General features: G+C 45.5%; 1 protein-coding gene across 2 annotated transcripts in view; it reads right to left on the reverse strand.

The window, feature by feature from the left end:
* Positions 1 to 4,210: 4,210 nt before the first annotated feature.
* The window catches only part of runx3 (RUNX family transcription factor 3), a 48,739-nt gene continuing 32,707 nt past the window's right edge, over positions 4,211 to 20,242 (reverse strand). For both annotated transcript variants that reach the window (XM_005922304.3, XM_042220806.1), the window contains 3 exons: positions 18,340 to 18,486; positions 12,044 to 12,118; positions 4,211 to 7,295 (listed from right to left, as the gene is read on the reverse strand). In XM_005922304.3, coding sequence (XP_005922366.1) covers positions 6,814 to 7,295; positions 12,044 to 12,118; positions 18,340 to 18,486 — 704 coding nt within the window. In that variant the 3' untranslated portion in view covers positions 4,211 to 6,813. The remainder of the gene's footprint in view (positions 7,296 to 12,043; positions 12,119 to 18,339; positions 18,487 to 20,242) is intronic.

The raw sequence follows: 20,242 nt of genomic DNA on the forward strand, positions 1-20,242 counted from the left end.
ATCTGTATGGGAACAACGAGTATTGTTTCTGGGAAGCTGCCCTACTTTCTTAGTAAAAACATATTTTGGTTCACTGGTAAAGTGCAAATGCAGTGTCTAAATCAAACTGAAAAGCATGTCATTTCATTATTCCAATCAACAAAAAATCCCAAAACACTACAAACTATCGTCCTTTCATTTCAAATGTTCTACTTTTACTCCTTGACAAATTAATCAAATTAAGGGCAGATTGGTTTGACACAGACAGCTGTGGTCATTATGCAGTAAGGACAATCTGCATCCGAGCCAGTAGGACGTCTAAATGAAAGTTAGCTGCTGTGGTCTTAGCCAGATTACCCTCTAACCATGGACTGAGCCACAGGTCGGCCATCCAGTGGTCTGATGGGTTTCTTTAAAGGCCTCCTGTTTTTGATTCATTTACATGTCTTGGTTTCCTGTGATGAGATGACCGAGTTTAGTCATAAGATTGTTTCGAGCGTCGCTTATCGGTGTCATCACACGTCTTTGTATGAGCGTTACTCAGTAAATGACGTGCAATGTGAAATTCTGTGAATTGCCACCACGGAAGGAAAAAAGAAAACATCCTGCAGCCATGCAGCCTTAAAAGAAACTCCTGTGGTTCGAAATCACGTCTCAGTTTCATTCGGGGCTGTTAAACCATAAAAACATGCAACATGGCAATATGGGTAGAAGGATGTAGGCTATATTATTGCTTTTTGCATCTGCATCTGTGGAGTTATTTTCGTGTCTGTAATGTGCAGTCAAGCAGAACAGGTCTGCTGTGAAAAACAGGCCTGAGAGAATCACCATAGACTCTGTGATTTTTATTTTTATTTTTGCAAGTAAAATAAACAGGAGATTAAAATATGAATAAAGGAGTTTTGCTTGCAAATCTAAAAGTTTGTACTTGTTGCTGAGACGATTGTAGTTTGGAAGTGCACTGAAATGGGCTTCCTCTTGTTTACTGACAGCAAATGTTGTCAGTCGCCACTTACGATTAAGACGTGTGTGATATTTTTCAGGGTGGGGTAAGCTCAACAATATCCAGGTTTGTTAACAAAACTCTTAAGATTCAAAATAAAGGTTAGAAAAAATATTAATTTCTTTCCAAAAATCTGCAGATTATCATTTTTGCATTAAAGAAGTAATCATTACATTCTCACAGCTGAAATTAGGAACATATTTCACATCTTGGCTTCAAAAGTGTGATGATGATGATGATGATGATGATGATGATGATGATGATGATGATGATGATGATTCAGTAACAGTTATCGTGTTGTTCGTGGCCCACGTCTCTTAACCTTTACATTTCCCCCTCTTTTTAAGCATAAATAGTCACAGGTAATGAAACATCCATTTATCAAACTGATGAGTAACAGCTTGACATATCTTAGGAAAATATGTTCGGTTGTAACCAAATATTTTCCAGGTGCTGTCAGTACACTGATGACATCACATGTTTTCTTTTGCTAAGGTTTGTTGAGATCTAAAAACAGTTTTTATTCATTTTTTTCATACATTTCCCAGCAATGCATCCAGGGAGACGGTTAAAGTGCGACACGGCTGATTTAACAGATTGTTCTTTGGGAGACTTTTAAGAGCGACGCGTCTCCCATTGCTGCTGAATTTGTTTGTGTTTTTATGAGATCAGCAGCTCGTTAAGAGGTCACACAGCAGAGTGTTGTGCTGGCAGCTCTCCGGGTCCATCTGACACTGTGACCGTTGCTCCCGCTTTGAGCGGGAACCGACTCCTACAGTACAGCCCCGCAGAGAGGTGCTCCACTGTGGGAACTGGGAGTCGCCCGGTTCCAAAGATCAGTCTCTGTAGACTCGGCATGGATGAGAAACTACCTTCACTGGGATCCTTCTGAACTAGGAGAATTCTCTCTCTCTCTCTTCATCTCTCCCTCCATATCCCACTCTGCATCAGCAAAGCAGTGCTCTGTGTGAGAATGGTTGCATCACAGCTCTCGCGGTTTCTTAGCCCCTGGCCCCTGTGTTCCTCGGTCAATCTGTGGGAACCCTGATTTTGGACGGTAGTTGCTGTTCCCACCACCAGTCTGGTTAGAAAATAGACTGCTGGCCAACGTACCAGGCACCCAAAACAAGCCGGTTCAGGCCCACTGCTTCTCACGGGTTCAGGGCAGAGGTTGTTAGTGGCTCCAGAAGAGGCTGTAATTGGTTTCGCATGCAGGTATCATAGAAGCGACAGCGGATACTGTTATCATGAGAAACTTTCTCTGTTTCGCTTTGTTTGTGTCTTATTTCCAGTTCAGTGTTTTATCATCTTTCTTTTGAATAAAGATGAAAAATCCTGGAGGCCAATAAGCAACAGACAGAATAAACAAAGCAGTCGTTAGTTATTCTTTTCTATCGCCATGGGGCAAGTTAGGCGTCTATTTTTTCAACTTTACCCACTTAAAAAGTGGTTTTGTTTGTCCTATACACCAATTCATCATGCCTTTTGACTACAATCACATCCAGACAGGCAGCCTGATCCAGGCAAATGCTTCCCCTCTTTCCGGGAGAGTTACAGTTTTCGGAAGAGGAGCAGCAGCGCTGCAGGAACAGAGAGAAGATGAAAAAGCAGCTCTGCTCGTGTACATCCACGACTAAGGCAGAGCCAGATGAGAGCCTCTCTGCTCCACACATGTGGACAAGAGAGTCGGGTCTCACAGAGTGTGTGAAGACAGCTGTAAAATTCCCCTGAGCCTGGCCTAATTGAAAGCTTATCATTTTCTCTTTGTGCTTCCTGAGTGGTGGGGGATCAGCGAGGGGCGAGGCAGAGCGCTTCTCTGTGATGAGACCTGGAGGAAACGCTGTTGTGAACTCGCACTGTAAAGTGGAGCTCAGACCGTCTTGGTGGAGGGCTGGTGCGAGATCTGTCAGCGGGGGATTGTGTGTGTCTGCGTGGAAATGCTTTGAGTGTGCAGAGTTAATTGAATGCAGTGTGTATCGAGGCTGCATGTGTGCATCCTGAGGCTCTGTTGTTCTGCCAGCCATAGAAGGCCTGACACAGACACACGCATGCAGCAGAAGCCACACAAAGGCAAAGAAAGGTGAGAGCTGAACGAGAAGAAAGGATGAAAGAGGCAAAGAAAGAGAAAATGCAAGCGTCTAAACACAGGAAACAAAAGAGTGAGAAATTAGTGAAAAACAAAGTGAAAGCCTTTCATGGCACATCAACAGGTGGCATTAGTTAAAGAGCGAAGAATTGTGGGTATTTGGTGTCAGGATAACCACATCTGAAATCAGACCACCCCGCAAGGTGGCATCTCAAGTGTTTAATCTTATGGCTCGGCTTCAAATGGGGCAAACAGATGGCATCGGCGCGGTGTAAATTAACGACCGCGCCGTCGGTTAAAAAAGGCCGCCGACATTCCAAACTTCTGTATTGTTTTTAACAAGTGACGACTTGCCGACGTGCGCTAACATGGAGGCTGCCAGGGTGGTGTCGGATTCCTGAGCAGCGTTTTATTTACGCTCAGGGTACCACCGCGCTGACAGCTGAGGCATTTTCAAACCTCTGGGAAGCGAGAGGAATTGCCAGCAAGAGTTTCGCTAATGGGAGAGAGGAGGAGAATTATTAGAGGGTTACTGGGCACAACCCAGCAAATGTAAGGTTATGAGATGAAAACAGTGGCATTCGTGGTATTTTTTCTGTGTGAGCCGAAGAAGTTAGAAGTACAGAAATGTGCTGGCGTGGAATCGGGTCCCATGGATGTTTATGAGGGTTTTCTTTTTCCTTCTTCATTTCTCAGCTGATGTGATGGTGTGTTGGATTCTGGAGATGATTTAAAAATGTACCCCCCCCCCCGTGTTTTAACTCTCAACACCTCGCCCTGTTAAACTACAACACCTCACAAGCCTAGGAGTATTGCTACACTGTGCTATTGTTTTTATAATTAAGCAAATAAATTCAAAGAATGTGGCCATAAATATGCAACTTTAATCTAACCTAGGTGTGTTTTATTCATTTCACTCCAAGAGTTCCTTTGAAGGGGCTATAATGGTTCATTCCTGGACTCTGCTGATGTAGCTGAAGCCTGTCGGCTCTATTTTTATGTTCTCTTTGAGCCTTTTTTCTGATTGGCTGCTCCCTGTAAACAAAAGGTTTCACAAGTGGGTGGGCGGAGCCGTGAGCATGAAGTGTGGCCATGTTTTACAAATCTTATCCTTCAAAAGAAAACAGCTTTGGAGACAAAAGTGAGACACATTTTTTTTTTTTAATTAAAATGAATAAAAACTACATTATCGCAAACTTTACAAGCACTCAGTATAGAAGCATTATTGATATCATTACATACATGGTGAAATTTTTTTTAAATTAACATACCAGTTTCAGATGTACATGCTTTGAGCATCAAAGAGATGGAGAGAGCAAGATGAAGGAACATTTTGCTGGAAAGGGATTGTTTAAAAAAAAGTAACATTGTGCTCTTTAATTAACACACAATAAAAATACGATTTACTTGCACACTTGGGCTTGTTTGCAGAAGAAAAACAAAAACAATATTTTTGCCACACATTTTCTCCATCGAAAACATCCAAACAGTATTACAGGCAGTTGTGAAGATCTTTGGTTTTTTGTGTTTGAAGGAACCACACAAATCTCAGTACGTAGGTGGTTTCTCTAGCTGCATGATGTTTGCCTATAATACAGTAAGGTTTTCAGGCACATCCAGGCCAAAGGGAGATGGGAATGAGACGCTGTCATTTAGAAAAAAAACTAGGAATAAGGCAGAGGGCATACAAAACAGCTTGCATACTTTTTTTTCTTTACCTGAGCTGCAAATGCTAGCTTCTTTGGATCACTTCTCACTTTGACATTAAAGCTTACTTGTTTATCACATGAGCCGCCAACTTTCAAAGTCATGAATCCTAATCATCTTCATTCTTGTGAAAGAGTTTCCTGGTAAATACTGGATACCTGATACTTCTTGTAGATATCTTTAGCACACCTCGTGCCAAGGCGATGTGTGCAGGCAGAGCTGGCGGAGCTACGACCCCCTGGCACTGACAGTAAATTAGACTGGGAGCCATAAAAGGTTTCAAAGCACTCACTGATTATTTAGAACAAAAGGACCGGTGCACAACAACAGAGGGTTTTTTTTTCAACTGCCCCTGGTTTTGTAAGAAGATACCCCTTTTGACCCCACCTGTCTTCCTCCATCCCTTCATCCTCTCCTCCTAATTTATGGAAACACGGGATCACATGTGTAGCTAAAGGGGAAAGGCCCTCCCAGGACAGGGGGAATGCGCACACACACCTGTGGTGCAGGAATGTGTTTGTGTGTCTGATCACGAAATGATTTGGCGACTTAAGTTGATGTCTATATATCTATCCATGTTTAGTTCGGCACGCTTCTGGATATTTGTAAATGTATAAACCCAAAAATAAAGAGAGAAATGAAAGTTCAAACATAGTGCAAAAAATTCAGCAAATGGCTTTTTTGGTTTTTTTAAGCGCAGAAAGGCAATTTTGGAACTTTTTTAAAAGCTTACAGCTCTAGAAGATGCTGTTGGGCACTGTTCACTCAGGAATAAAAGTTTTAGTGCATCAAAGCTACATTGGAAGGCAAAAAATTACATTAAAGGTTTTGGTTTTTTTTATAATTTAGTAGCAATATATTACACAAATTCCAAATTTATACTTAACAACAAAACATGGTATATATACTGTATATATATTTATATAAAAAAAAAAGGAAAGGCAGAGAGAAATGCTTAAGGATTTGGGGTATATGCATACATTTCCTCAAATTTTGGCTCAAATAAATATGAAAGGTAAACTGTCTCATCCAGTTTAAAAATACCAGACTAGGACTTTTTTTTCTTTAGAAAAGGGCTTGAATAAGAACATCAAAGGAAAAGTAAAGAGTAGAGACAACAGGACTCCTACAGAAAAACAAAAAAACCAAGAAACCCTCCTCTGCTTTAGTCTTTATACATTCCTTGAAATATCAGCCACTGTCCTGTTGAAGCGTGATTGACTGATGACGCGGCAGAGGAGGAGTCATATCTAAAAACGTGACATGTAAAATGCTTTTGTTTCTCAATAATGCAGCAGTTGTGTCGAAACGTCCACTGCGCAGTGTGGCTCCAAACGCTAATGTGTCCATTTGGATAATAAATTAGGCAATAAGGTACTGCATAACCACCGTGAGCGCACGAAACAGCCTTGGGTGCAACTGACAATGTTTTCACAACTGACTCAATAATTTTTTACAATGTTGAAATTTGACAGAAATTAAAGCTTTAAAAAGGAAGGATTGCTACAGCAGTGCAGCCATGCCTCGCAGGAGTCCAGCCCGACTTCTCTCCTCCACCCGCCGAGTGAGCTGGATCGGTCTGTTTGAGGGATTTCTGCTGCGGTTTTTCAGTTCGTCAGCTGTGCTGATTGATCACACCTCCGCCGCCTTTTGTTCATTTGTCTTTGATGAGTACCTGTTTGCACAAGACAAATGAGGCCGGCACATTACTGCGGTTTCACTCGTTTTACTCTCTCTTCTGTTTACAGTCTCTGCCAAGTAACGCGTCAGCTCGTATGGCTTTTCCGGTTCTTTGACGGTACCTCGGTACAGTGCAGGAGTTCAAGAATTTACAAAACAAATAGAAGTCTTGGGGGATTTGGTAAAAGCAGAAGGTCTTTAAAGCGAGTGCCGGAGAAATAAAAGACAAACATGCAGCATTTCTCTTTTTTTGTTTTTTTTTCTTCTTCTTTTCTTTCAGTGTTCAGCTTCTTTTTTCTTTGTTCATCATCCTCTTTACTTTGTTTTCTCCTTCTCTTCTTGTCTAGCTGTCTGTCAGTCAGTAAGGCCTCCAGACAGATTCATCCAAGCGACCCGAAGCGCTCATGGCTGTGGGGGAGTTGCTGTGGCTGCCGTCGGCTTCCACGCCCTCGCTCTGGGTGTTTAGGCCCGGGTTCATCAGGCTGTTGGTCCCGCCGGTGCCTGTAGCCCCCGAGCAGGACAGTAGGCGGGTGGGAGAGCGCTCGCCCCCGGTATTCCCTGGAGCCACCATGGAGAACTGGTAGGATCCAGAGCCTGTGCCATAATACAGGTAAGAGTTGGACTGGAAGTTTTGGGATTGGTTGTTTGAGTAGGGTGGTGGCAGGTAGGTGTGGTATCTAGTAGAGGCTGACATGCTAAGGCCACTAATGCCGGTGCTGGAGGTGTTGGTGGAGTAGGGGAAGGCCCCGGGGTAGTGCATGCGGGGATCTGAGAAGCGAGGGTCGGTCAGCGGTGACAGAGACGGGAAGGTGGTCCTCTGCGGGAAGAGCTCTGTAGTCGCTGTTATAAAAACAGAGAAACAAAAGGTTGGAAAGAGCCAGAAAACATTCAAACTGCTCTTGCAATTATGAAACCAGCGACTCAGAGATCTCTCTTTTCTATTATTCGCAAGAAAAAAAAGACCCACATTTCCAGAGCAGCAAATCTCCCCAGACCCCCAATTCTGAGCTCAAGTTTCTTGCGATATACCGGTCCATGGAAATGTTTGCTCAAAGTAATGAACTGAGACATTTCTTTGCTTAATAACAGTCATCAAGCACTGACAGCACATCATCCCACAGCCCCGTGCACAAGACTGAAGTTATGAAAAGGCCCCCTTGCGACAGCCCTCCCACCACTGCTTCAAAAGACGCAACGCACAGTTTTCTATCTTTTTCAGAGCAATGAAAAGAGGCATTGTCTGTAGTGAGGGGTGCTTTGTATAAACACAGACAGCTCGCTGCACTGTTGTGCGGCTTGTCATAAATCATATTTAGGTGGCAGAGGCAGACGGTCGCACTCGGAGACGGTCAGAGAGAAAGAGAAGGGGAGGGGACGCAGGAAGAGAAATTGTGTTTCTGTGTATATCTAAACTAATGTGTATCACAGTGAATGACCTGTCAGAGTCGCTGCCAAGTGTAATCTCACAGGTAACGAAGCACAGTGGAACCAGGCTGCTATGTCTGCCATTTCACTGCACACCTTCTCATTTATTCAGCTGGCAAAAGGGAAATAGAAATATTGCTGAAGGGTTCGGCTTGGCAGTTTGCTGCTCTGAGATTTGATGCCACTACTGTCACCAAGTAACTCAAACACCATATTTCCCTCCTCGCTCAGCTAAGGAGTGCTATTGGCTGATCTTACACCACCCGAGCTTGGGAAACGAACCAATTCACAGATTTATGAAAGCTGCCGACTGACACCTCCGATAGTATTTGTGTTTCAGTCCAAGTACAGCACCAGTTAAGTTTCTGCTTAATGTACTTACGATACCTTTGATTTATTTTCACTTTGTTTTAATTGCATGTAAGCTAAATGCTAACACTGGGAAAATTACCTGCTACTGTTGTGGTTTTACTGGCTTCAGACACACTTTTAAATTCCCAGGTAAAGGTGTGAAATATTAAGTGTTGCTTGGCAAGTTGACCGCGCCGAGTCTTTGTGTTCATGATACTCCGATATTTTCCAAAGCAATGGCCTTCAGCCAGAACAAACGCCCTTGACCTGGTTGTATGCCATAAAGACTAGTGAGTGTTCCTCACACCTGATGTCAGCCTACAGTATGCGCTCAGCCCACGCCTGTGTACGCCCGTGGTTATTTGTTTGTCTGCGTGTGGCTTCCATGGGTCCAGTGTGCCCACATGACTTCAAGTGTAAAATGTGGATTTGGATGGCAGAGAAAAGAAAGCTTGTATTTGTCAAATAGCAAGCGCTTGCACGCCACAGCCCCGAGGGGGGAGAATGCCAAACTTGCGTGCCACGGTCTTGTTGAAATGTCTTTTCCCTGTGTCTGGAGAAGTGGGTCCATTTTCAGCTGCAAAAAAATCAGTTCCTTTGCAATTTCCATGGCCCCAGCTTTACTCTTTGTTTTTTTTCCAGCAACACATTGCTGCTGTTGAATTTCCTTTTTTTTTGGGAGGGGATGAGGGAGTTAGTAGTGGTGGTGGTGGTGGGGGGGCTGTTTCTTTTTCCAGAGTCTACCAGGCACAGGAGTCGAGCTCCGTATCTGATTTCACGCGAGGAAAATCCAAGCCCTCAGCTGCTGTTGATTCGGGTGAAGTGGAGTCAGCCTACTAATTCCTACCGGACTCTCAAAAAGCTTTTGCTCCCTCTCCCCGTCTCTCTCTCTCTCTCTGTCTGTCCCTTCATCTGTCCCACTCTGTGCTAAATTTAGGCTTCGGGGTGAAACCGGGGAGGCGTTCTGTGGCTTGGGGACACGACAGCTCTCGCTGCTGCCGCCTACGCCGCCCACGCCGCCCACGATCTCCGCTTAATTGAAGTCGGTGGAAATGTGTGGGCCAAACTGCGGTGGGGATCGACTCCTGTGTTCCGTCAGGGGAAACTGGACTGGACGCTTATCACAACACCTTAATGGGCTTGTGCAGTCTCAGGTTTTTGGCTGGGAGCCCTGAGGAGTCTGGTACAGTACAGTAGCTCCCTCTGGAGGAGAGGGCTAAACAAAGTGTCCTGTAATTGAGAAGCAAAGTTTGCAGTCTGCTTTTTCTCCCTCTTGACTGCGTTGCATACCTTCCTGCATCCCCACCCTCCCCCACCCAACATAAGTGCAGGGTTTGCTGCTGCGGCTGTGGTAACGGTGGTGTATCTTTGGCAGAGAGGGTCTTCCTAACTGAGCCGAGTACTCGCTGCCTGTAACCTCTACGGCACAAAACCACACATGATCTCCATTAGGCTCATCTGAAACGTGTTGACTAAATTGCAGGGACAGGATAAAGGATGGACCCCAGAGGCCTAGCTAGCACAGTGTGTGATGTTCTGAGTGTATGAAGCGGGTAGCTGGGAATCGGGGCTTTTATAGAGAACACGGTGTTCCAGCATGAGCTCTGAAGTGCAGCGCCATGCTCTTTTTGAATTCTTTAGTGCCAAGGGTGGAGCCCTCCTCCTTTCTGCTTAAGTCAAGAAGTCCTCTAGTCCACACTCAAGCGTGTAACCCAGATATGACAGGAGGTTTGTCTCGTTTGCATACGGGAGAAACTGATTTTGGTTGTTAACACAAGGGCAGGTTTGAGGCGGTCACGTCTCTGTGTGTAATTGTGCACCGGCTTATGTGTGTGTGTGTATGCACGTGTGCCTGAATGTGGTGGCTGACAATGGGGGGGGATGCAAATCCAGGCGTTCACCTGTGAAATGTTTACTCAGGCTTGATGCAAACTGTGACGGCCAGCACCCAGGGAAGGGTGTCTCAGGCAAATAAGTGAAAGGAGGAAAAAGAGAGAAGCCTGGACTGGTGCGGCTACGTGGAAAGAGCCACTGTGCTGTGTAATAAGAATGTTTTCTCATCTTTTTCTCTGATATAATCCCTGAAAAGGCCCAGCTGCTCTGCATTGTGGACTCCTGAGAAGGGATTTAAGTCCTTTCACAAGCAGAAAGCGTCCGGTTGATTTATTGACTGGTTTGAACAGTGGATGCCATTAGCTTGAGAAGGCACTGTTGATAATTGGCCGACGAGTACAGGGTAACGTAGCGCCACGGCAGGGCCGGTGCTGCAGAATAGGAGACCCAAATGAACACAAATGATCTCCAGGTGTTTATTTAAGCGCCGAGGCTGTGGAGCCGGAGCATCATGTTGGATGCAAATACCGATCACCTCTGTACTGTGGCAACACGGTCGGCAGCCCCAAAGCCTCATCCACGTTAGCACTTTATCATGTGAGCGCGGAGGATTTTGCATGTTCTCAACTTGTGACATGCAACACAAGCAAGGGAAAAAGAAGTTTGTGATTATAAAAACCCTGAGATTTCCCTAATGCGTCGACACACGAGGTGACGCGATTAAAATATTTTTTTGTTAAGTAAATCTTTTTCTGCGAGAGATACGATACTCACTTGTAAAGCGACTGGTGTGATGTATTTGTTAACCAGTCATTGGGATTGTAGCTACATGAGAATCGCTGTTGTTAAGTTTTTTTTTTCTCACTGCTGCTTCCAGTCTCTCACACAGCCCCGAGTGCCTTTGCACAGACGCCAACAAACACATATAATTCTGCTGTGTCAGTGCTTAGACACATTTCTTTAGACATTGCGTTGTATCTGATAAAATGCAGAAAAGAGAGCCAGAGCGCAGTGCTAAATCTAAAAGTCATTTTGTGTCTGAATGCGAGACTTCGTCACAGCGTGAGCGTATGAGTCAGCACGTCCGGTGTGGAGTGGTGGGTTGTGCGTAGGAGAATGCAAGACTGAGAGGGCTTTTAATCAAAATCGCCAAGATACAAATGAAACAAAGGAGAAGGGGGAAAGGCAGCGGAAGACAATGAAGAAAAAAAAGCGAGAAGGATGGTGGCATTACGGGAACGCCGTGTGATGTAGTTGGGCCCTACAGACAAAATGAAACAGACTCTAATATCATCGGTACGCTGGCGCACCCTTTCCAGCTTGTTTCTTTCAGTTTGGAAAAACTACGTTTACTAATTAAAACAAAGCAGTGCGAGATGTTTTTAAAGACTTATATTCAAAGCGATCTTCATTGTGTTTTGCAGGCTTGCTCACACAAGTCCTTACTAGTGACTTCACCCTTCAGGCTGCTTTTTCGCAACTAGCGAACACCCTCAGTTTCAAATTGAAACACACACACAAAGACACCGTCATGCATAAACAACATCCTAAAATAAATACAGAGTCTCATGCTTAGTTAAATTTGTTCTTTTATCAAGTATGAAGTGTAATAGTGAGACTTCTTGCAAGAACCAACCATGACCTACTAAACACATTAAAACGTCTCTCCCCTTACCAACCAGTGTGCAGTCTGAGACACTCAGACAGGTTTCTGATTTGATTTTGACTTAAATATGCTTAATTTAATTTGCTTATATTTTATCTATAACTCTTGATTGCCTTTTAGTATTTCAGAGACTGCACGAACTGTCATCGTATAATTTTCTGTATGACGGCATTTTATTGCATATAATGTGTTTTTAGAAACCTCCTTGTCAAGCTGGTTTTTGATGAGCGCTATAAAAATAACCTTGAAAGCCAAGAGACAAAAAGAGTGTGTGGGGTAAAAAAAAAAAAAGCAGTGCATTGCAGTGTCTCACCTGGCCATGGTCTCAGGTCCTCCTCCACCTTGCAGGTCTTCAGGGTGGGGGTGTCCATCTGCTCCTGCCACAGGGCTGCAAGAACACACACAAATACAAGCAATATGTGAGGATGTGGGCTTTATAAACAATCCAGTAGAGCAATTCTGGGAATTAATACGAGTTGTGTGCGTGTACAGGGTGAGGAGGTCACTGCCTGCGCCTTAGCAATCTAAAACACAATCCAAAAACGCCTTCTCGACAGACTGGGCAGAACCGTCTTGACATCTGGACATTTGGAGATGTTTTCCTGTCACAGGTCGGTCTCTGCTGACTGGGCAGTGAAGGCTGGGAAGAGGAGGGGTGGTTTTCTCACCACAGTGAGACCAAGCTTGGAAAAACATGCTCGATGGGTGCATATGAGATATTTTTGGGACTTTCAGGCGAGACACCGGAGAGACCTGTGAAGCTTATCCAGCCAAGCTGTCAGGAAGCCGAGGAGGGTCGAGGAGCTACTGGCCCAACGCGTGGGACCCTGCTTCACACTGGACGGTCACACCGCAGCACAAACAGCTGGCTGTTTGCTCTCGGTCTGAGACGGCGCAGTTGTTACACGACAACGTGCACGAAGCTGCGTGGAGCGCCTCGGCACATGTGCTGCGTGACAGCCCAGTCTGCGCGCCTCCGGAGTCCGGATAGTGCTACGTCCCGTTTAAAACTTTTTCATCAAATGTGCGTAAATATTTTCAACATGCAGGCAGAAAAACGTGTATTACATTTTTCTCGTGTCGTCTCCCTTTAACGACAGCATCAATCAGCCGTCTAACCTCAGCGTGACTCTGCACACCCTCCCTCTCCCAGCCTCCTGTAGCGGCAATTAGGATGGAGAGGGGATGCCAGAGGCAGAGAGGAGGGCGGTGCTGGGTTGTTCACCTATAGCCACACTGGGCTTAACTAGTGTACGATCTCTGCTTCCCCTGGAGCTCCTCCACTTCCTTTGCAAAGACCCAAATCAGCACTCAGTCACTGAGAGGTCCTGCACTATGCCTCACAATGGCAAATTCTTAAACATAAATGGCCTTATTCAGAAAGGCTTGCAAGCAGCTGGTGCGATTCGCTCAAGAAAATAAACATTTCCTTCAAATATTTTGATTGGCCAGCAGACAACGTCAATACCAGAGGCACAGATTACCCCTGTTAATAAGACGGCCGGCCGCCCCTCAGCCCTGGGCGGAGCCGAGGAGTGAGGAAGGCGGTGGCTGAGCAGGGAAGAAGCGGCGACCGCGTCACTAATGAGAAGCTTTTGGGGTGGTGCCAGTGTAGTTTTGGAGAGGACTCGCATATAAACACACACATGTGCTGCTTTTTGAAGTGCATGTGTACATGAAAGGAGGAGGCTGAGAAGATGTTAGAGCCAAAATGGCGTCCATCCTCGTGACTCCGGATCTAGCGACGCCTCTGAGACATGTAACGCGCCTGCCGTAATGAAGCGTGTCATTGAGACACAGTGAATGCTGGTCCTTGTGCTGGCTTCCTGTTTCGCTCAGGCCTTAGGCGTCGCAACAGGGAGAGAATGTGAGAGAGCGAGCAAGACAGAAAGAAAGACGCCAGCGAGGGAAGGGGAGAGAAAGAGAGCGTGTTAGAGAGGGGAGGAACACGGCCTTGGCTCAGCTATGTGGGACATTTGATATGTCTTTTGAGCCCTCACTTATAACGTGAGCAAAAACAAACACATGGGCTGAAAAATCCTATGTTCTCTTTCAGGGCTCGTTGTCCGCCCGCCCTTCCCCTCTCCCCAGACTCAATAGAGACTGTTCATGGCACACATGTAGTTTCTGTAATTGCTGAAATGTAAAACTGGGCCCGGCTCTGATGTGAAATTATAACTTACAAAACAGTTGAGTCTGGTAAAAAACATCTCGCTCTCACTTCTCCTTTTCTTTGTTTTTGTTTTTTTTTTTTTGTGTTTTTTTTCCCCACCAGGGCTTCAAAAGAGCTTTTTTTTCTCAGTTGAAGAAAAGAAACATTTTCAGTTTGAATTATTCATCTCAGGGTCACAAAAAGAGACTAACCACAAGTGAAGCTTTCAGGCACCATAACAAATAAACTCTGTGGTGGCCATTGACATATTATGTAAATAGTGGAGTGCAGAAGTAAAACAGAGTGTCTAAAGGACTGTTCCAGTTCCTGCTCGTTTTAGTTGCATTTACCTCAGAGGGCCAGCTTCCTGCTCGGGTTTGGCACAAGTCTGCATGAAACCCAACGAGCGCGGTGGCTATACTCTAAAGCCTACACCACAGCTACCTGACGGCGCTAATTTCCTGTCTCGCTCTTGCTTCTAATTGGCTGATCGTGTCGTTCGGGATGTGTGAATTAGCTCGAGCCTCTCAGTTTGCGGCAGTAGCAGAGCGCTGCCTCGAATCTGGGGGGCCGGCCGGCTTGTTTATGTGGAGTAAACAGTGTGGTCACTGTGGACGAGGCAGGAGGGGCTGAATCAGGCCGGTCCTCCATCAAATGGGACTTTTTCGAGTCAATTCCAACTCAGAGGCCACAGCCTGAACGCACTGAGCGAGCGCGCCAGAGCCGAGCTGCAGCAGATGTGCGCCAGTTGTGCAGCGTGACGCCAGCGGTACCAACATTTGTAGAAGAGTCATTAACGGGCAAGAGCTTTCCGGGTAAAAGCTGAATACGGCAAAAGAAAATGTAGTGAGTAATATAGTAGATCTGGAAGATTACGCCGAGTTTTTCAGCAACATCACCACATGACTCAGACACACACACGCACACACTTTTGGGCCGTCATCAAAGCCCTGAGCACTTGACTTGATGGTGGAACGTTATGCTAGTATCTGATATTCATCTTCAGAGAGGAACACACAGGTGTTGGAACAAATAACATGTTAAGTGATACCACCTCAAAAGTGCCAGGACTTTCTTTTTGGATGATTAAATTGGTGCTCCATTTCTTTTCTCCCCCTCCTGCCTCTCTAACTGTTAAAACACATTTAAAGTTAAAAGAGCGTCTTTCTTCTCGGCTGTCTGTTAGAGGCTCTGCCAAGGGCTTGTTGAGTTTTGTCTGCTTTTAAAACGGATTAGGGTAAAACTGGAATCTGTTTTCCACTTTTAACTTTGATATAAATCAAATTTTCAATCAGCTGCTTGCTTCCCTTAAGACTGTAAATGCTGTCGAATACATTGTGTATCAGAGGAAGGGAAGAAAAAAAACTGCCACCCACAGATACACATAGTATACACATGTAGCTCACTTGAGGTTTTGAAAACCAGAATAACAATTTAGTACTTGATTGTCTGAGTGTCAGATTTGCTTGACTGCACGAGTTGAACCATGCATTTTTCAACCACACACACACACACACACACACACGCACACGCACACACAGTCCCTCCACCCTAGCTGAGAATCATTCCACATGTCTAGCAGGCTTACCTGTAGACACAGAAGAACAAAAACAAGCAGCGAGTGTAGCGTCTGCCAGCGCGCAGGAATCCTGTCACTGCATGCACTGTAATGAGCTCTTAATTACCCCGTCTGTCTGGGACACTAGCGGAGAACTTGCAACACTAGAATGAAACTACGTGTGTGTGTGTGTGTGCGTTTTATTTTCAGTGTGCTTATGGTGCAATCATCTTTGTCTCGGTGTGATTTAAGAATCCAGCGGTAGCTGATGTCTGCAGACGTGTCCTGTTGACGAGCAAACTGAGACAGAATTTCACGGCTCAGACAACAATATGAAGCAAGGAGGCTTTAGGAGGAGGAGGATGACACTATGCTTTCCTTTTTGTAGCCATCTTCATAGGGGACGGGGTTGGAGGGGGGGGGAGGTTCCAGCCTCGGATAATGGAAAACATCTTTTGTAACAGCAAGAAGGGAATCCATTTAATTATAACATGTTGATGGGCGATCTATCACCCGGCAATTCTCAAACAAACAGGCTTCGGGACTTAAAGTATCTGCAAAGTACAACAGCGTCTGGCAGGGATTGTCAAAAGCAGAGACGTGTGTGTTGTTGATATGTAAACACCTCCCTGTGTCTCTGGATGGGATTTATTACAACAAGTCTATTTTTGTTTGAGCTTTGCTCGTAATGCTGTCGTGCTGTTGTCTGTGCGCGATTCCTGCGCATACGGGACCGCTCTGCGGGACCCGTGCCACAACATACATCCACGGGCTGCCGCTCAGCCAGCGGATAGACGAGGTGGGAGGGAGAAAGGCTCTCTCCTCTGTTATTTAATTATTTTACCACTCTTGCCCTGCGGTGTGCCGTCACGATGGTAATACCACAGATTAAGGTGTGTGGTTTTTACAGCCCTTCCCCTCGTCTGTCTCACTCACATGCACTTCTTATAGACAGCCTCGAGTCACCGGCAGCTGTAACTTGAAGCTCAAGGCCTTTAACTTATCTTGACACTTCCAAGAGATGTTAGCGTGTTGTGTCTGCTCTCCGACTACATGTGTGTGTTGCAACATTGCAGGCCTTTGAAGCCAGGCAAGTCTAATTCCTGCCCTAATCCTGCGTGAGGCAGACGAGAGCCGAGCGCTTCGTCTGCTGTCTGGACCGTGTCTGTACACCTCCCCGCCGATTGGCGTGCATCCCCGCCGGCCCGCCCATGCGCTCCCCCCGCCCACTTTTCAAGTCAGAAACCTAAAGTGTGAGCTTTGCTGCAGGGGTCTTTTTATTGGCAGGCAGCCTGCGGTGCGCACGGCAAACCCTGAGCCGTCAGAAAATGATCATCACAGTGACTGTATTGTGTCGAAGAGCCGCACCGTTTAGTTTCAGCATAACCTGTCGCTGGTGTTTCTAAAATGGCTGACGTGTTTTCATCTGGGTACACGCCGTACAGGGGAACAAAAGCGATATCAACAGTAAGTAAGGACAGGGAAGAGAAGGGTGAAAGACCCCGTGTTCTCTGCAGTCAGCTGTAAGATAGCCCCATACTGGTGAGTCAGCGCTGGCTAAGCTAAGCACAAGGCCAAACAGTGTGCACACTGATAGTGTTCCACCCACACACGGCTCAGAGGTCCCAAACAAGCCCTCCTGTACACAGCAGCATGCTGATACAAAGGTAATGAGATTCATTAGCCAGCATGAGAACCAGAGAGTGGGCCGAAGTTTGCGTTCAGGCATGTGTGCTTCCTGTTAAAGAGGCTCCAACAGTGAGGGAAGAGTCATCCTCACCCACGCAGCTGTCCACAGCTGACACACAGCCTCCTCCCCTCCAGTCGCACCACCTCTGTCTGACTCTCAGCTCTCCCCCCAGCTTCCCTCGCACCCCTACACATTCGGACAGTCTCAGACTGACGTGATTGCCAAGGTAGCGGAAGGCTGCTACATTCCTGAGGCTGTAGTTGCGCGGTGTGCGGAGGCCAGCTTCGGCAACTTGGCCAAGCTCGGCTGGCAGCGGCGGCCGTGCCACCTGGCTGCAGATTCTACCCCGCGCACTGTGGGGCCCAGACCCACCAGCGCAGGGCATCCAGGGACAAAGCTGACATGAGCTTCCCCTCGAACGGCCAACACATAACAGCTCTCAGATTAGTGGAACAGACCTCAGGAAAGTTTGCGGAGAACATGAAAGTCTCTTGGCTTAGCTCAGGGTGAGGTGAACAGCGTGTGCTGTGCTGACATATGAACAGATTCAATTACTTCAGCCAAATTAAACCAAATATGTTCGGCTTATTAAAGGAGATTTTCAGTTCTAAGTCATTAAAGGGCCAAATTAAAGTGTACATATTCTTCCTTCTAACTCATTTTTGAAAATATGGGCTGTAGATGACTTTCTTCTCTTAAATATGTTTGTGGAAAATTAGATAAACACGGTTAAAAATATGCACACTTTGTTTTGTCTACAGTATCGCGATAGTAGGAGCAGGAAGTCGTTTCTTTCAGCTGATCTACATCTGTCATGAAGCTAAATAATGTGGGTCGCCATTAATGTTTACGAGCTTCCCGTCACAGGTAGATGCACAGTGATGCTTTGTGGGTGTAGCTCAGTAGAAGAAAATGGCTCCAACAAATAAAATTACTCACAACAAGATTTGTGTATTTTTAGATGTAGCCATGTTGAGTTTTTCAGATGTGTGTGTGTGTGTGCTCAGAGTCAAGCAAAGGCCTAAAACTATCAATAAAAAGGGTCAAAGTTGAATCATAAATAAAGGTCAGCACGAAAGTAACAGCAAATTATGTTTGTGAATTTTCCCTACACACACTCATTCAGCGTCACAGTTTCACAACTAGTACTTTCGAAAGAGATGTGAAAGTTTGCTGGTTGTACTCGTATATGTCAGTGGACCTCCTTACCTGGTGTGGTGCCAAGGTGGGGTTGGTGGATTTGGCGAGGATTGGTGTTTCCTGGGCCTATCCTCATACTCCGCTGGTAGCGTTCGATCTCTGACAGCCTGTCTGAGAACTGCATCTTCTGGGGGTCTTCTAACTTCACCCTGTGCCCTGAAAGAAAGACATGAGGAGGAGAGAAAGTCAAGCACTTGCACATTTTACCTCCTACACAACCTGGAAAACTGGCACTTGTTGCCAGGCTTGTACAAAAATAGCAAACACAATAACAAGAGTCCTATTAGAAAATTCCCCTTCTCCCTAATTTCTTTCTGGAGCACAGCGGTTTGACACATCCTGGCAAAACAACTTTTCCTGTCTAAACTGTAATTAGTGTAAAATTAGTTTGGACTGTGACGAGCATCAGTATGCTTCAGTGCAATTCATTTATATATATATATATATATTTAAAAAAGAGAGAGAGAGCAAGAGACCGTCACCGTGTTTTCAGCTTCCACATACAAAAATATTATTAGAATGTCAGCAGACCTTGAAATACATTGGCTAGACACTAAATGTTATACAAGCTGCACCTGCTGCCACGTCATCCGCAGATAACGATAGCGTAAGTGGTCAAAAATAATTGCTGGAGGAATTTTGTTTCCCTGAACCTAAAGTCTAAGAAACAACACACTACCAACTGCTGCAGGAGTGCAGCAGTGGACAAAAGTGCTTTTGTTGGTCTTTTTAACAAGATTAAAAGAAAAGAAAAAAAGTGAGTGCATCTATCCCCAATAACCACTCGTCTCTCACACCCACACCCACGCAAATTCAGGTCTGACTGACACAGCACTTAGTCAGAAGGAAACACCCAGACGAGGTTAGCAGACCATACAGTCATCGCTGTTAAACATAACGAAGAGAAGGGAAAGAGAAAGAGACTTTAGCGCGTGTCTGTGTGCAGGAGGTGAGACTTAACTCTAAGAAGCGAAGCAGCGCTTCTTTAATCCAACCGAGTACCTAACCCGCACACACTTAGCCCCCATATCACTTTGATGCCCTGTTCAGGGAAACGATGAGATGAGAAAAAACCTCTGATCATGCCTTTTATGCAGACGCACTCATGTACAAATACACATGTGAACACACCTTAAATGTCAGACGTGAGTGCGGATGAGGGCTGTGCCTCTAATGGGAGGAAGACATTTTAATGTAACTATCAATGCACCAAAACTGTGTGTGAACCGGCATGTATACATTCTGTGGTTTTCTCCCTGGCATCTCTACAGAGTGGCCTAATGTGAAGTAATGGCTGGATTTGAATATTTTATCACTATATAAAGGGGGCAAGGCAGACGGACCAATATGGATTTTGCCCGTCCTTTCTCTGCACTGACCCATGGGCAATATATCTTCCCTCCGAGGCTGACCCATGGGTAAAGTTTCCTCTCGTTTACCGCTCTGTCCATTTGTTTGTGCCCACCGCCTCGCTTCCGGCCTCTCTTTACAAACTATATAGAAATATCAAGCTTTGAAGCCCCCTCCCCGTACGCACACGCAGGCAGCCACATACACGGAGGGGTGATGTTCCGACATAATGTGAACACAAGCAGGCACTCAAATCAAAATTGTCGCTCTTCATTCACTCATTAGGAGTTGGATGAAACTTTAAATGTGTGAGAAGAAAAAGAGTCAGTCATGACTAATCTGTAGGAGCAGAGACAGGAGTCGTGTTGCTGCTCTGCAGCTGTTTGTGTGAGTGTGTGTGACTGAGTCCACCCTCTGGCCTGCCACTTTGCTCTGTGCTGTTACTCAGAACAGAATAGAATAGACTCGTACGCTCTTGCACGCTCTGTAATATCATTTTTATTCACATGTGGCCTTCTTTTTAAACTTTGATGGAAGGTAGAAGCCAGAATATTTCTCTCTC

Source organism: Haplochromis burtoni, unplaced genomic scaffold (genome assembly GCF_018398535.1).
Source record: "Haplochromis burtoni strain Fernald_Lab_line unplaced genomic scaffold, NCSU_Asbu1 Contig_55, whole genome shotgun sequence".
In the NCBI taxonomy this organism is placed as follows: domain Eukaryota; kingdom Metazoa; phylum Chordata; class Actinopteri; order Cichliformes; family Cichlidae; genus Haplochromis; species Haplochromis burtoni.